Source organism: Argopecten irradians, chromosome 8 (assembly GCF_041381155.1).
Source record: "Argopecten irradians isolate NY chromosome 8, Ai_NY, whole genome shotgun sequence".
In the NCBI taxonomy this organism is placed as follows: Eukaryota; Metazoa; Mollusca; class Bivalvia; order Pectinida; family Pectinidae; genus Argopecten; species Argopecten irradians.
In genome coordinates, this window is record NC_091141.1 from 33,921,695 (window position 1) to 33,938,788 (window position 17,094).

General features: G+C 35.3%; 1 protein-coding gene across 3 annotated transcripts in view; it reads left to right on the top strand.

Moving 5' to 3' along the window:
- Window positions 1–671: 671 nt before the first annotated feature.
- Window positions 672–17,094, top strand: part of LOC138330179 (fatty acyl-CoA reductase 1-like) — a 38,176-nt gene continuing 21,753 nt past the window's right edge. The window contains exons 1-4 of one of the 3 annotated variants that reach the window (XM_069277611.1): window positions 672–1,064; window positions 10,896–10,950; window positions 14,125–14,328; window positions 15,866–16,041. In XM_069277611.1, the coding sequence (XP_069133712.1) occupies window positions 14,137–14,328; window positions 15,866–16,041 (368 nt within the window). In that variant the 5' untranslated portion in view covers window positions 672–1,064; window positions 10,896–10,950; window positions 14,125–14,136. Of the gene's footprint in view, window positions 1,065–5,657; window positions 6,086–10,895; window positions 10,951–14,124; window positions 14,329–15,865; window positions 16,042–17,094 lie in introns of those variants that run through there. The other 2 variants (XM_069277613.1, XM_069277612.1) reach the window with 2 other exon arrangements.

A 17,094-nucleotide genomic window follows, 5' to 3' on the forward strand; every position in this document is an offset into this window, starting at 1 on the left:
GTTTGTTCAAAAATGACCTTGACTTCATTATAGGTCACGTGGATAAAATAATAAGACTAAATAATTACAGATTTTCTCGTTAAAATCAGGTCCAGAGACCTGGTGTTAGGCATTAAGGTTTACAAAGTTTGTTCAAAGACTCACTTTGACCTTTATTAAAGGTCACAGAGGTCAATTAAGAGTGAGGCCCAGATACATCATCATGTACCTGATATTTGGTCTGTAACATGCCAGGACAACAACGTTTATTCTAACGGATGATCTGTCTTTCACTATAAGCTAAGATCACTCGTCCAATAGGCAAACATCTTCTTGTAAACTTACAGACTCGTATACCCTGGTATTTAGTCTGTAGCATTTTGTTCATCACTAGGCCTGTAAATTTCCAGATATTTACATGCAAAATATCCATTGTATGCACAGAGACTTGGCGCGAGTTTCCAACTAATGGTATATAATATAATACATATACCGTTGATTGGAAATTCGTGTCGGGTCCCTGTGATTGCGTAAATCACTTTAAGTGCTGTCATAACATTTAATAGATCAATTGTTGGTCTGGTCGATGGGCTTTTAAACAAAAATGAACCAAATGTGTAATAAAGTGCGCGATACAAGTGCACAGATATTATACATATATACACTACAGTCGTGTCCTATTTCCTTACACACGTGACGCTGTATTAAAGCTACACATGTACCAACAGCCGGCTTTATATAGCTGACCTTTGGATGGAATTGACGTTGACAATGTAAATCGCTAATTTAATCGACTATCACATCGATTTGTTACACATAAAACTGACCAATCAGCATCACGATAACATCCGATATAGGCTGTCAAACACCTGTCTAAAGAAAACGCTGTCTAAAGAGGAGAAAAGTTTGAGTAACACTGCAACACGTTTTCTTTATATTGGAATTACTTTTAGTGACGGATTTAGATATTCTTGGAAGAAACTTTTTATGGTGAAATTCAATTCTAAAATGAGATGGGAAGTACGTGGACTTATTTTTAGACAGATGACGTAGGGCCATCTGGATGAGCGGACACGTGTACAAAGGTAAATATCACTTCTTCTTTTTCCAAACTCCTCAGTTCAAGGGACTTTTTTATGACATGCAAGACTGTTGTATAAACTTTAAAATATCGGTCGTTAGTACACAAACTGCACGTCAAGTATTAATTAAAACAATACATGTTTAATCATATTAATAAAACCCCGTTGCAATTATTCTAAATATCCCCATTGGAAGATAAGCTTATATTACATAAGTTTTTTCCTTTTGTGGCCGTTTCAACATTGTTAGAACGAATATACGTACCCGGCCTACTATACCTTTCGGCCCATTTTCTGTCAAAAAGTCTTTTGAGCTACAATATTGCAGTTACAACATTGTATGAACAGCTATGAGATATAGGTATTTAGGAGATTTCATCATCAACTCATGTTTACTATAAGATAATCGAGGAAATCCAACATAAGTTCCAAGAAAAAGGATTATGCATCTTTAACCGGATAGGGCTAATGCACAGACAATAGACTCTTCTTGATCAAAGAATAGATCAGTCCATTACGAAATTTAGGGATGAAGGAGTGAACTTGTACAAAAACTATATACATTGGAATGATTTACGTTGAATATGGAAATCCAAACTCTAGAAAGATATACATTCTCATCAACTGTTGGAGCTACATAAAGAAAACCCAGGTAAGAGTGCTGTCTACAATGTTGATTGAGCAAACGGGATACTAGTTGCGATTGCGTAGCTCTGTAGCGATAGGGTAGCTTTTTATGACCTTGTACACGAGAAACTTGTTGTGATAGCGTAGCTCTTTATAACCATGTACACGATAAACTTGTTGTGATAGCGTAGCTCTTTATAATACGATAAACTTGTTGCGATATCGTAGCTCTTTACGACAGACGGAAAATGCGGACACAAAGAGACGACATATCATAGATATCAGTTATGTTACTTCGTACATATATTAGTTGTAATTGGTGACATGAATATTATGGATTGCTTCGATATGTACACATCTTCGATACTTCAGGGGTGGATATATAGCGACAGTGATAGTTGTAGTAACCCCTGAAGTATAGACGATGGTCCAGGGCGGGGTATAACAACAGTGATAGTAATCCATGGAATATCGAGGATGTCATGTACATCCCCATCCTCGATACTCCAGGGGTTCCGGTCACTTACGATCTCTAAAGGTGTAATAGTATGTGATCGTAGCCCCTGGAGTATCGAGGATGTTACATACCCTTATATATTACAAGTTACATACATTAACTCGCACACATCGTTTGACATCCAGACATGTGATTTTAATTGTGTACCTGCTGATGTGTCTGAAGATAAGTCATGCCTCAAATGACACGGAATTTTAATACAACAAAAATCTTTCAAGCATAACCGGGTCATGATTCACATTTTCTCTAAAGATACATACATATATATAATACAGTTATCAGACTGAAGTTATTACAGTATGAACACATACTAGGAATGTTATAGAAACATTCATTTTTTGGCCTATTTTGTGAACTGATAAACATGAATATTATCTAGTACTGTATTCCCTTCAAAGCCGTAATTCTAAGCCAGAGTTACATTTTGAAGAAGCAATATTTTAAAGATGCTCCACCGCTGACAAATGTGTTTTTTTTCTCAATAAAAAACAGCACCAGACGAATTAGTAATTGTCTTTAGTTACAAAAGTTACTTACTTTACACAATTACCACCATTGAAAAGTTTGAGCTTCTAATTTTACTTCAACATAAAAATATTATAAATAATTAATTTCACCCTGTGACACTTTATGTCCCATATGGAATGACGTACTGATTGCGAACTCACCAAAGGCAAAAAAGATTATTTAATATTATTTTTCGTGTTAATTAAACATATACATATATGTTTAAACACCAATTATTGTTCAATTGATGAGTATCATTTATGCTCTGTCGACGGTGGAGCATCTTTAAGGACTTTTGACTTTTCACCTTCTCTTCCTTAAAGGCCCACTACCTTTCCGGAGCAAAATATAAAGGTTTATTAAAAACATTAATAATATCAGAAAATACATATCGATGGCCTAAGATGAGGTTACAACACCAAACATATGCAAGATTTCCTGCGTAATATATGACAACAGCTGAGAGTCATTTCGCTGTTTTGCCGTCTGGCGCAGTGATAGTCAACTACCAGGCGGTATTTAGGACGACGGCGGGAAACATAAGACGACCCGCGTTATGAAAATTAACGTTTTATTTATTTAAATCAAATTGTTCAGAAGGTGATGATACGTGTAGTATTAACGGTAAGTTAATAACTTTTGCGACTATACAAAATTATCGATCTCGTTTTACATTCCCATTTCAAAAATTAAAAGCCGTTTCGGAAAGGTAGTGGGCCTTTAATGCTAAATCTCCTTTGGCGCTGATTTATAACTAGCTATATAGTGTATGTTGATGACATCGCGTTATTTTGCCGCAGGGTTGTACATGTCCGATACCCTGGTCCTAACACCTGACTTGCACATTTATATCTGTGATGTCTGGTGTTTGAGTATCCCAGACTTGGTTATGGAAGAGTGTTATCGAAATTGATCAAAAACCTTGGATTTACTTTTCGGTCTTTTCGTGTAAGTGATATTAAGTTGGTGCTTTGTAATTTGCTTTCTGTTGGGTATTGTGATGAAAGAAAATGAAACAAATATCGGAAAACCCCTTCTATTTAGTTTAAAATAATGTCTTCCTTCCTTCCTTCCTTCTTCCTTCTTCCTTCCTTCCTTCCTTCCTTCCTCAAATTTCTTTCTTTCTTTCTTTCTTTCTTGCTTTCTTTCTTTCTGTACTCCATTCCGTTAACATTATGGAAACGGTGGGGGAAGTGTGTCATGAGTACACGGTTAACGTTAATTGCAGCGAAATATTAAGATAGGAAGTATAAACTTATTTATAGGTTTATAATTGTTTCCATATCATTAGTCAAATAATGTATATACCGCTGTTTTAGAAAATGTGTTGAATTTGTCACGTGATTTTTACTTTTCAGTCACAGGCTTGTGGCTCAATAGTCACGCACACCTCTGCATATGTGTAATACTGGGTCATATTAAGAACTAGCCAAAAACCTGTGTTACAACAAGCTCTTATGTACCTATTTGGTGTGGCGTGTCACCCTATGTAAATGAGCTTTGCTGCGGCATTTTATCACTAACGATCTGTCCTTGACCGTAGGTCACCCTTTCTATTTGTTTACGATGTAATACGTTCTGTAAAATTTGCTGTGCTGACCGACCAGTATACCGCGCTGATGCACCAATCCCCGAAACATTTTCATTACCGCAGTAGAAGGATATGCGATTATTTTACGCAAGTTTCGCGTGTAGAAATTTTCAGTTCATCACGTTTTCAAACTGTTCTCGTTGCGATACTTTTCGCGTTGTGTATCGTAAAATAAGCCTGGTACCCGAAGAAAAACCATCGACCTACGGCCAATCTTGCACCCGTCCACGGGCGTATGAAATTGTAATTTAAGCGACTAAATTTAGGATTTAAATGAGTCAGGATTTGTTTTCCGGATTACACGTTCGCGCACGGTTATATTCGCGGAGTTTTTACGAATAAAAAAATGAGCGAAAATTACTGCACAATGAATAAATCAGTGACCTCATCATTGTCTTTGTGTGTGAGGAACCATTCATATATCAATACACCCGACACACCCTGTCATCATAAAAAATATAATTTATCATGTTCGCGAAGAGAAAGATAAAATATTTACGACTGTATAAAAACAAACGATTTCCGGAGTGTGTTAAAGATAACACATTAATGTACTGTGTCATAATAGTTCTACTTTATTCTGAAGCGCCTCATGACTTGACTCATCCTTGGGGATGTACTTGGCTTTTGTCACGTGGTTTACAAATCATATGGGACATGATATGGGATTTGTCATTGCATTGAAATGCGCAAATTCAAAGAACGCAAAAAAAGTTTTCAGCGGTATTTTATTGTAAACCTTCTAATTTCGCGGTCGATTGAAATTTGCGTATTTGCGATTAGAAATCGCGAAAATAAATCGTCGCGAAAAAGTTGTTAGGAATGAAAACGCGAATATAAGTTGGTTGACAGTGAAATTCATATAGTGTGTAGGGTAATGTGTGAATATGTGTCATTCTGAATTTAAGAAGAATAGAAAAGATGAAATTCAAAATTTAGTTAAAAACATCTACAATGTAGTTATTCGGTCAAAAGCGTTTTCAAATATCCAAAGAAAACCAAACAATAAACAATTTTAATTGTAAATTGGGGATGGGGGGATGCAATGGCTTCACAGCTTAGACACACGAATTATTGGATAACCCATTTTAATCCGTAATTCGATTAAATTGATTAGTAAAGAGAATAAAAAATCATCTCGTTTTCTTGGTGTTTAGATGACATGGCATAATAATAGAGTATTTTCAAAACATCAATGTGTGATCGTATTTGACGATATTAATGACTACAGCTGTCAGATAATGTAATAATATCACGTGGTGATAAACTGCTGTGGAACTGCAAACTGCGTGACTTACATCTACTTCACTGGTTTATCGAGCGATCACGTGCACATCACGTGTACATAATAGTGTCTTATCCTCTGTCCATCACATCTGGTAAGATGCCCATTTTCCGAGTCTCCTGTGTGAACGGGTTGATTCTAACCACATATACTGTATCAGTGAGAGAACTACCTCGTAAAGTAATCAATTTAGCCAAATAACAGAAGCCTTCGCATGATTAGGCTAGGCAAATAACGGACTTCTAGGACAGAGATGAGATCGACGTTCAGCAATACTTTCTGTGACTTGCAACATCGGTATACCATGTCTTCTGCTGTACTCATTGAGGGAGAGAGTTTGGTGCCGATTTTGGTAGCGTGATTCGATTTCGATTGTTTTTCGTGAATATACAGTGTTGGCCATAGATGGGCATGAAAGAGTTTCAGTAGATTGGAACGTTAGTGCTATAAAACGCCACAGGATTTAGTTACTTGGATTTACTCATCGGCCTTTTCCTGTAAGTGATAATAAGTCATTAGTTAACTTTCTATTTTGAATATTTTGATGTCAAAACGCTTTTGTATCATTTATCTGTATATATAGTTCACAGTTAACCTCTGGCTGCATGCAGCCGTAAAACCCTTGATTTTGTCACTTTCAGATGTATTTGTTTGTTTGTTTGAGTTTTACGGCCCATCGACAACTAAGGTCATTTGTACGATCACTGATCTTATTTCATCCGATAAAACCTTTTGAATATTTTGTTATTAATAAGTCCGGATTCATATTTCATTGTTACCTTGGTTACCATTCGATGCAACCTTTCAAGTATTAATTATTAATTAGTCCGAACTCGTATTCCATTGTTACTATGGTAACCATGCGAATTATGTAATAATTTCTGGTAGTGTGATCGGCTTTAATGACCTAAATGGTTACCAGATATAGATCTCCAGGTGTAACCGTGAAGGCTTAATTAACATCTATACACATTACATCATTTCATAGAGACGTGTTCAAATGCCAAGGTCAGCAAAGGTCAAGGTTAAACAGCTTCTGTATAACCATGCTTTGCACCATATACAGCTCTCTCAAAATGTTTCTTCCACACTTTGGCACGAAACATCACTGAAATGTTCCTTTCCTCTCAAGACGATATAGCTGTTTTAGAGAGAAGTCTTCATACATTCAATTGGGACAACCTGCGTCTCTTTTGTGGTTTTTGTGTGTCCGATATCACTTCCAGTGACGTAAGTTGTCTCCATTGACATTGTGCTTTTCTTAATCATCGTCATTTATATACAACAGTTTGGTATTTTGTATACTCCTCAAATCAAAATATTTTACTCCTCTCATTTCATCCATGTATTCCTCTCATCAATGTATTCCTCTCACCAATGTATTCCTCTCATCAATGTATTCCTCTTACCAATGTATTCCTCTCACCAATGTATTCCTCTCATCAATGTATTTCTCACACCAATGTATTCCTCTCATCAATGTATTCCTCTCATCAATGTATTCCTCTCACCAATGTATTCCTCTCATCAATGTATTCCTCTCACCAATGTATTCCTCACACCAATGTATTCCTCTCATCGATGTATTCCTCTCTTCAATGTATTCCTCTTACCAATGTATTCCTCTCATCAATGTATTCCTCACACCAATGTATTCCTCTCACCAATGTATTCCTCTCATCGATGTATTCCTCTCACCAATGTATTCCTCACACCAGTGTATTCCTCTCATCGATGTATTCCTCTCTTCAATGTATTCCTCTTACCAATGTATTCCTCTCATCAATGTATTCCTCACACCAATGTATTCCTCTCACCAATGTATTCCTCTCATCGATGTATTCCTCTCACCGATGTATTCCTCTCACCAATGTATTCCTCACACCAGTGTATTCCTCTCATCGATGTATTCCTCTCTTCAATGTATTCCTCTTACCAATGTATTCCTCTCACAAGTGTATTCATCTCACAGATTAAGTTGGAAAGAGTTCCTTTTGAACCCTCTCCAAAAATCCATTTTCCTCGCTTTAGTCAAGTGTCTAAAAAGGGTCGTTTTAATGGATGACAATAAAAAATTGGGGCTTGGTCTTTGAAAATCTAGAGGGGAAGGGGGTTTCAAATGGAGTTCTTACCAGGTTTGAAAGGTTCATGGACTGAATTATAACTTTAAAATGAAATGGTATCCCCTGTGTACAGGTATCGTCATACAAATTATCATACATATCATTGAAAGTTCGCAGAACGTCCCCAAATGATACCTTCAGTATAGTAATGACATAAAAAACCAAGTAACAAATCTTTAGTTTAGCTTTAAACGCAAGGTAATGACCACTACCTTTGGTATTCATTTATCATTTGGCTTACACCAGCAATGATAAAACTCAATCTGTTTCCAATATTTGCACTGATAATGTGAAATAAAATAAAACTATAGATACAACCTTTGATTAAAGATGGAATGTTCAATTTTCACTTTCAGCAAACATAACTTTTTGGTATTTTACCTGTGCTGTACAACTCAGGAATACATATATATATATATATATGAACATTATGTTAGCATAAAAGGAAAATTTGGCGAACATATACAGGAACCATCTGTTTGAGTTGTCTGCTGCAAATGGCGTCTTTATCACCTTCTTGTGTATTGTACGAAACCTTGCAACATATTGCGTCCATCAGATTGTCAACTTTAATAACGACTCGGTGTTGATACAGAACAAGCTTATAATAATAGTATTATAGCTACATGTCTAAATCACAGGATTGTGTGACAAGCTATTTCTGTATATACTATTCTGTGATAACTATAGCTTGCAAAAAATCATCATGCTTGCAATTCTAAAACAAAGTACGACTGTATAACATAACAAGAGGCCCATGGGCATTAACGGTCATCTGACTATTGGCGCAATACAACAAGTCGTTTAAAGATTTTAGCCTATTTAATCTCTGTGACCTTGAATGAAGATCAAGGTCATTTATTTGAACAAATTTGGTAGCAATTCATCCATACATGTCACAAGTCCAATGTCAGTTCTCTAGGCCTCTTTGTTATTCACAAGAAGCCGTTTAAAGATTTTAGCCTTTTTGACCCCTGTGACCTTGAATGAAGATCAAGGTCATTCTTTGACCAAAGAATTGGTAGCCCTCTATCCCAGCATGTACCATGCCCAATATCAGGTCTCTTGGTCTCTTAGTTATTCACAGGAAGCCGTTTAAAGCTTTTAGCCTATTTGACCCATGTGACCTTGAATGAAGGTCAAGACCATTCTTTTGAACAGACTTGGTAGCCATCCATCCCAGCATGTCACAGTCACAATAATGAATATCGGGTCTCTAGGCCTCTTAGTTATTCACGAGAAGTTGTTTAAAGATTTTAGACTATTTGACCCCTGTGACATTGAATGAAGGTCAAGGTTATTCATTTGAAAAACAACTTTGTAACCCTTCATCCCAGCATACCACAGGCCCAGAATCTGGTCTCTAGGCATTTTAGTTATTCACAAGAAGTTGTTTAAATATTTTAGCCTATTTGACTCCTGTGACATTGAATGAAGATCAAGGTTATTCATTTGAACAAACTTGGTAGCTCTAGTAAAACTGGAGACAACATAACAGAACAGTAATTTAGTCCTTTGATGCACATCAAAATAGCTGTATAATGGTACAGTGTGGTTGACTGTCAGATTTTTTCCTCTGAGCTGTCTTCAGATTTACTACGTAAATGATCGGAACCCCATGAATATTGAGGATGTAGTTTCATCACCAATTATACTTAGTTCAGGATTTGATATAACGACAGTGGTAGTAACCCATTTAAAATAGAGAAATACGTGAGGTTTTGTCTAATAACATGAAGACCGTTACGTATTGCTCGACTTCTTATGTTACAACTCGTCTCGGGGAATAAAAATATGATGACACTGTCACTGAAACTGTTACTAGTTATTGACCTTGTGTTGGTTTCTATGTTTGTTTACAGTAATGCTCTATGATTGAAGTACACATACTGGGGTGTCGTCTTTCATTATATGTTATGACTGTATCAACTATCATATCGTTATGACGATAACAGTATCTATGGGATATCACATTGTCCAACAGATGAACTGACTATGAACCTAATAAATCTGATATACTGTAAACCATCTCATTTTTGCGTGCACTGAAAATTTGAGTATTTCGTCGGCGGTCAGGCTTAGATATCGTGAAAATTAACTTAAGCTCAGCGAAAATTATTCGATTGGAGAAAAAAAAGGTCCGCGTGATCATTAATCGCGAAATGAACAGTCGCGAAAAAGTGGGAAGAAAAAAAAACAAAAACAAAAACAAAAATCAATAAAAAATCCCGAAATTATAACTACTTGTTAACGGCTCTGTCATAGTGACTACAGCTGCAAAGGGGTTGGTTAATGACTAAAACTCTGTCAGAAATGTTAACTACTCGGTTAAAGCGACTTTGGAAATAACTGAAGAAAAAAATTGAGAATTTTTCAAAATTGGTTCTCGCGAATTTGCGTTAATTTATGTTCTCCACAAATATATTTCATTTTTGTATGTTTCCAAATTGTATTAATTATGAAACTTGCGTTGATACCAAATGTTTTAAAGTAACTTGTAGAGGAAGTAATAAAATATTGATTAATGATTTTGTGTTTTTATGGGTTTGAGATAATTCAAAGAAAAATATGCAGCTTTTAATAAACCACATTTCGTGTTACTTGATAAATTAGATCAAAACAAAGAACATAGCTTATATAATCAAGAGAGAGAAAAAGAAAACAAAAGTTGAAATATGAATCCATCTTCAAAAAGAAAACAAAAGTTGAAATATGAATCCATCTTCAACCTCATTATCACTGCAGCCCAGAGGACTCTATTACAATAGTAAATGGATATCAGGCGGATTCTGTGACAAAGCAGTGACAAAGAGTACACATACAATATACAACATAATATTAACACCCTGATTAGTTTACTGGGAAAGCGACAAAGGTCTCATTGTATCAAAGGCTTTCCTCCGTAAACAGTGGTAACTATTCAATGATGATACAATATATATATGTTATATATTCTCATAATTATCGGTAATTTGTCATAGTGTAGTATATGATATGCTAAGTAGATATAAGTATGTGGTTTGATGAAATTTTCCCAGTGGATATTGTAGCAGAGATACTATTACAATCAACCACATACTGAGTACGTCTGTCCATTGTCCATCAAGTCGACGAAAACATGATGGGCAGATCCGTGTGCTCGACATATTTACAAGGATTCAATTTTCATTTTTCTGAATTTCAGACAATGACGAAGAAATACAACAATAGCGACTTTTCTTCTGTATAAATAGTCAAAGGTTAGTATCGACTTTTATTACTTTTTGGCAACATTGCAATATTTTCTCCATCCGAACAAATTTATTCCAAATGCAGTGGCTCATGCTGAACCTATTGCCATTTCTTCTTTATTCCTCTTATACAGGTACATCAAAGTAAAACCTGCCTTAACCAACCACCTTTGTGTAAAGTTCATCACAATTCGACTTGTGTATAAAGATTACTTTGCTATATACACAATTTTGTCGTTGTCCATTCGGTGGTCTTTATAGAAAGGTTTATTTTGGGTATCTTCGTTCAAACTCCTTTATATTAATTCAGTAATATCATTGAACAAAAAGCAATAGACAGGAACTTGATTCTGCTATCACGGGGACGACAAGAGAAGTCAAATACACGATTGTAAAAGTAAATATAATTGATTTGTACAGTACGGAGAGAGAAAGTATGCAATTTCGATATCTGAATTTAATGCATGTTCAATTTAGAGGATTGCTTGTCGAAAACATTTAGCCTCAAACAGTCGTACATTGTATATGAATTCTTGCTTTCAGATTATAAAATAATGTAAAACGAAAGTAAAATTGATCATATCGATTTAATAGACTTTTTTTGACTAAACATGAAACAACCATTTGAAGTTATAGGGCATACTTGTAGTTTGTGTTTTATAAAAACACCAATTCAGTTTTCATGTAGTCTTTTGCATCCGAAATTTGATATAAGGTTCCCACATCAATCTGAGCAGATACCCGAATAGCCGATCGTATTTGGTGAGCTGACAAAACATAGTAAATATGGATGTAAATATTTTATGTATCCATTGTGAACGAACTCTTGTATCAGTTCAATGTATTCAACTATCGCGTACGAATAATGGCAGTTTAATGTTACTCGAGATACATTTCAAAATGTTGGCATATTTTTATCTATAAACATTCGCCGCACATCAACTGGTGCTGTGGGAACATATGTAGACCATCTAGTAGAGAAATCGACTTTTCAAATACACATGTATGGCATTCTTTGCTTCTTTGCCGTAAATCAAAAGATCGAATGGCATTATAACGACAGATTTTGGCACGATTTAACTTTAAATGCATTGTCAATACTTCCAAGTCTTCTCCTGAAGATATCTGTCTTAATGTTGTGTCAGACAAAATATGTGTTTTGTTGACAATATAAGCACGTTCGTTCCTATATCAAATGCCTGTAGTCTGGAGTAGTATAAATATTTTAAACGCTGTGGCCTAGTGGTTAAGGTGTCTGATATTCCACTACATTTTCCCACTTCTTTAGCTTGCGATTTCGAGATTGTTTCTCACTTGTTATCCTTTCCACCTTAAATGATATGGATTATTGCATATTTGCTAATTAATATCGCTAAATTCGCGGTTTCCACCAAAGTCGCTAATAAATTTCCCAAATGGATTTATATAACACGCCTTGCCACGTAAATAACTCTTTCAAAGGTCAAAGGCTGATTCGCGAATTTAAACCCCGAGAATAAGTTTTAAACAGTAAATCGGGAAATTTTATACCCGCGAAATTTAACAACTATACAGTTTTAAAAAGACATAAAAGCGATAAAATTGAACCTCACTTTGATAAAGCTAATGTAAGTTACCAAACATAAAGAGTTATTGATTTTTAAAAGTCGTTATAAACGAAAATATATCTAATATTCACGAGACCTCGTTAATGTTCAAAACAGTCTTAGATAGCGCCCAATTTATAAAGCATGTTAAAGAACACTGACTATTAAAAATTGAACCTCGATAAAACTTCGCTTTTGATAATGTAGATAAAGAAATGTAATTTACCAAGCATAAACAAATACTGATTTTTAAAAGTAAATTTTCATGTTGTGTTACATTCTCCATACACACGAGGCCTCACCAGAAAGGTTATTATTTCAAAACAGCTTGAGATAGCGCCCGATTTATAAAACATGTCCTAAACACGGAAACAATACACATATATAACGTCAAGTCACTAAGGGCACGAGATTGCGTGTAATCACTAACCCTGCACGCGACTTTATATCATCCGCCTTACTTATCACGTGACCTCACTCATATCCATCAGCTGGCGAGATGACAAGTATCAAGATGGCGGATATTTTCCAGTTCATCATGTGTATTTACATATGAATACATATATATATAGTTGTGTGTTATGGTGTGCCTGTCTGTGTTAAACCTGAGTTATCTCCCCTGAATGTTATTGTATTTTTTTTCATTTCAAAAACATTAATGTAAAAATATTTATATATATAGATATTATAACAGATTTATATATAAACCCTCCATCCACCAATGGACAGAACTTATATAGGCCTAGCCTGTTGTTTCATCCTATTGACTGTACCATCAATATGTCAATAAAATTTGTTGAAATGGAAAATATATATATAGTTAGAGCTGGTTTAGTACCAGGATTTATATATTACCTTATTGATTATTATGTTAGAGCTGGTTTAGTACCAGGATTTATATATTATCCTTATTGATTATTATATTAGAGCTGGTTTAGTACCAGATTTATATATTACCTTATTGATTATTATGTTAGAGCTGGTTTAGTACCAGGATTTATATATATTACCTTATTGATTATTATGTTTTACAGAGCTTTAGTTAGAGCTTTTTAGTACCAGGATTTATATATTACCTTATTGATTATTATGTTAGAGCTGGTTTAGTACCAGGATTTATATATTACCTTATTGATTATTATGTTAGAGCTGGTTTAGTACCAGGATTTATATATTACCTTATTGATTATTATGTTAGAGCTGGTTTAGTACCAGGATTTATATATTACCTTATTGATTATTATGTTAGAGCTGGTTTAGTACCAGGATTTATATATTACCTTATTGATTATTATGTTAGAGCTGGTTTAGTACCAGGATTTATATATTACCTTGTTGATTATTATGTTAGAGCTGGTTTAGTACCAGAATTTATATATATTACCTTATTGATTATCATTATTATCTAAGCAACCAATACACAAAATATATAAAAAGTTACTACGTATGAGGACCAATCGTTGTTAATCAAACATATTTTGTGTTCATAAACACTTGATACACACTTATCACGCAAGTACACAAGTACTTACATCCTATGATTGTTATGCAAATACATATACATTTGTACGTAATAATACCGAATCCTCTTTACCAGAGGGCCATAGCGATGTTCACCACGATCCCAGATTTCTACCAGGACAAATGTGTCTTCATCACTGGGGCCACTGGGTTCTTGGGTAAGACGTTGTTGGAGAAGCTACTTCGATCGTGTCCGGGAATACGTCGTATTTACATTCTCATCAGACCAAAAAAGGGCAAGTCTGTTAGCCAGAGGTTGGAGGAGTTACTGAACTCTAAAGTAAGTACACCATCGATGCTCCAGGGGTTACAATCACTGTCGTTATATATTCACCCCTGGATCTATCCTAGGTTTTCCAGGGTTTAATATCACTGTCGTTTTAATCACTCCTGGGCCAATATTCTATTCTCCATGGGGGTTACTATCATTGTCGTTTTAATATCCACTCCTGGGCCCATCCTCGACTGTCACTGTCGACAACGTCAGAGTAAAAAAAAAGTCATTTCAGGAGATAATATGACCAATGATAGGCATACAGATAATGTAAAAAGATCATTTAATCAGCTGAATATGAACAACGAAAACACACGCTCTTATAGTATACACAAGGACACGCGTACATATCCTTCAGACTTGCAATGTACACTCTCCTGTTTTGTCTTACGCTGTAGTATACAGAGACTTCAGATGATTTAATATCGCGCATAGCATTTTCATTAAAGGAAAGTCTTTCTTTTTATGTTATGCATAATTATCTACCCTTGTGGGTTGTGGATTGTGATGTCCTTGATTTGTGAGTGAAAACCATGTCGTTTTCTCCGAAAAACAGACCGTTACGCTCATTTATACATGGTCATCCCAAAGGGACCGTCATTAGATTTTTTTTTGATGAACAACATATCCATGACCAAACTACCTGTCTCATCTGTTGCCGGAAACAGGACTTTCAGTTTGTTTGCTATGCCATAGTTTAGGAGTGGATATTACAACAGTGATAGTAACCCATGGAATATTGAAAATGCTAAACGGGGAACTCAAATTTTGGTATTTTTAATAAATACCAGACTTACAAGAAACAGAACCGAGCAAAGAAAATATATCAACTAGTCTGATTATAGAAATATAAAGTACATATAATGAACTGACGAATTCACCCTGATAATGTAAATCAATGTATTTTCGTGACGATAAAATTTTACGGCTAAGTCTAATGTGGTTCTGATCTTCTGATGAAATGTTTGTGCTGTCATTTATTTTCGTGATTTCTAATTACCTTCAAAATACACGAATATTAATCGCTCGCAAAAATGACTTGGTCTTCAGTAGATGAATAAAAAATCAACTGTCTTTTGATACATACGAAACGATGCATGATCTCTACTCTATCATGGTTAGGTAAATGTGCATTTCCTTCTTGGGCGGAAGAAACAATGGAATAAAATATGATAAAAAAAACCCACACATTTAAGCGATATTTTATTTAATGAAAAACTGACCTAACTACTTTTTCGCGAAGATCTAATTTCGCGCTAAACAGTTTAAACACTTTCGTGGTTATTTTTATCTCGCGAATTCTTGGTTTGGGTTCATTATTTTAATGTCCTATGAACAACTAAGATCATTTAAGGACGTTTCAGATTAAGATGGTAGAGGTAAGCCGAAGTTCCCGGAGAAAAAACCTCCGACAAATACATGGCAACTGCGAATTTTAATCGCCCGAAATATGCGCGAAATAAAATCGCACGCAAAAATAAGTTGGTTTACAGGATATGAAAATAGTTTACTATACATGAGATATATTCCCTCTTTTCTTTAGATATTCGAGACATTAAAGAAAGAAAATACAGACTTCCGGTCAAAAATAGGGCTTATCACTGGAGATATTGTCCACGACAATCTTGGAATAAGCAAGAATGATGAACAGGCACTTATTGACGAGGTGTCTGTTGTCTTTCATTCTGCCGCCACAGTTCGGTTCGACGAGGAATTAAAGTAAGTGAAATGTCTTCGTTTATATGAAACTTACATCAGATTGTGTACGCACTAGGGAAGAACTATGACGCAACAATTTATGTTGCTACGTCACTATTCTATGTGCCCTTATTACAATGGATATATATGCAGCTTTTTGTATATGGTGCAGTTCTACAGAGGCGTTTTATTGACAGTATATTGCCGGTTTTCAATGTGTCTTGGAATTCAACAAACCCTGTGTTAGTGTTTTCCTTCGTACCTCTCACGGGAGTAACACTGGTTTGTCTCATGCAATTTATTCATGTTGTCTGAAGCTGTTGTACATGGCTTCCCTTGCAATACAAGCTTGTGGCATCACAGCGTCAACAAAAACGCCAATTTCGCAATAAAATTTGAACGCCGATTTCAGAAACCAGACAGGCATTATTGTAAATGACCCGGAAAATGGGATTATAAAAATAACCTGCAATTTTGATGTCGGGGAGATTTTTTTTCCCTGCAAATTTTATACAGAAAAAGAAATAAAAATGGTGGGATATCTGTGATAGATCTACATGGCGAGTAATGTGAAAAAAAATACCGTTTGATATGTGGATAGGAAGGGTGGGGATATTCTACCCAAGGGTCACAACATTTTGTAAAACCCTTGGGATCACAAAATGTTGTAAAACCCTTGGGATCACAAAATGTTGTAAAACCGTTGGGATCATAAAATGTTGTCAAACACTCGGGGTCACAAAATGCTGTAAAACAAACGGCAAGCCGCGGGTATTGCGATATTTTGTGACCCTCGGGTAGAATATTCTTATATTTTTATCCACATGTGAGTTTTATTATAATACAATATACGGTAAAGTGATTTATATATAGGTTCCGTCTTTATCATTAACGGTCTAAATTATTTTCATGTATATAACATATTATTTGCACATTCATTCACTGAGGCTTTTTTGCGATTTTACAATGAAAATTTACGTCCAATAATGTAAAACTTGACCGCTGATAATGCAAAATGTGATCGTCCGCGAATATTTACAACTGTGCAGTATCCGGTTTCTCTATGATACAGAA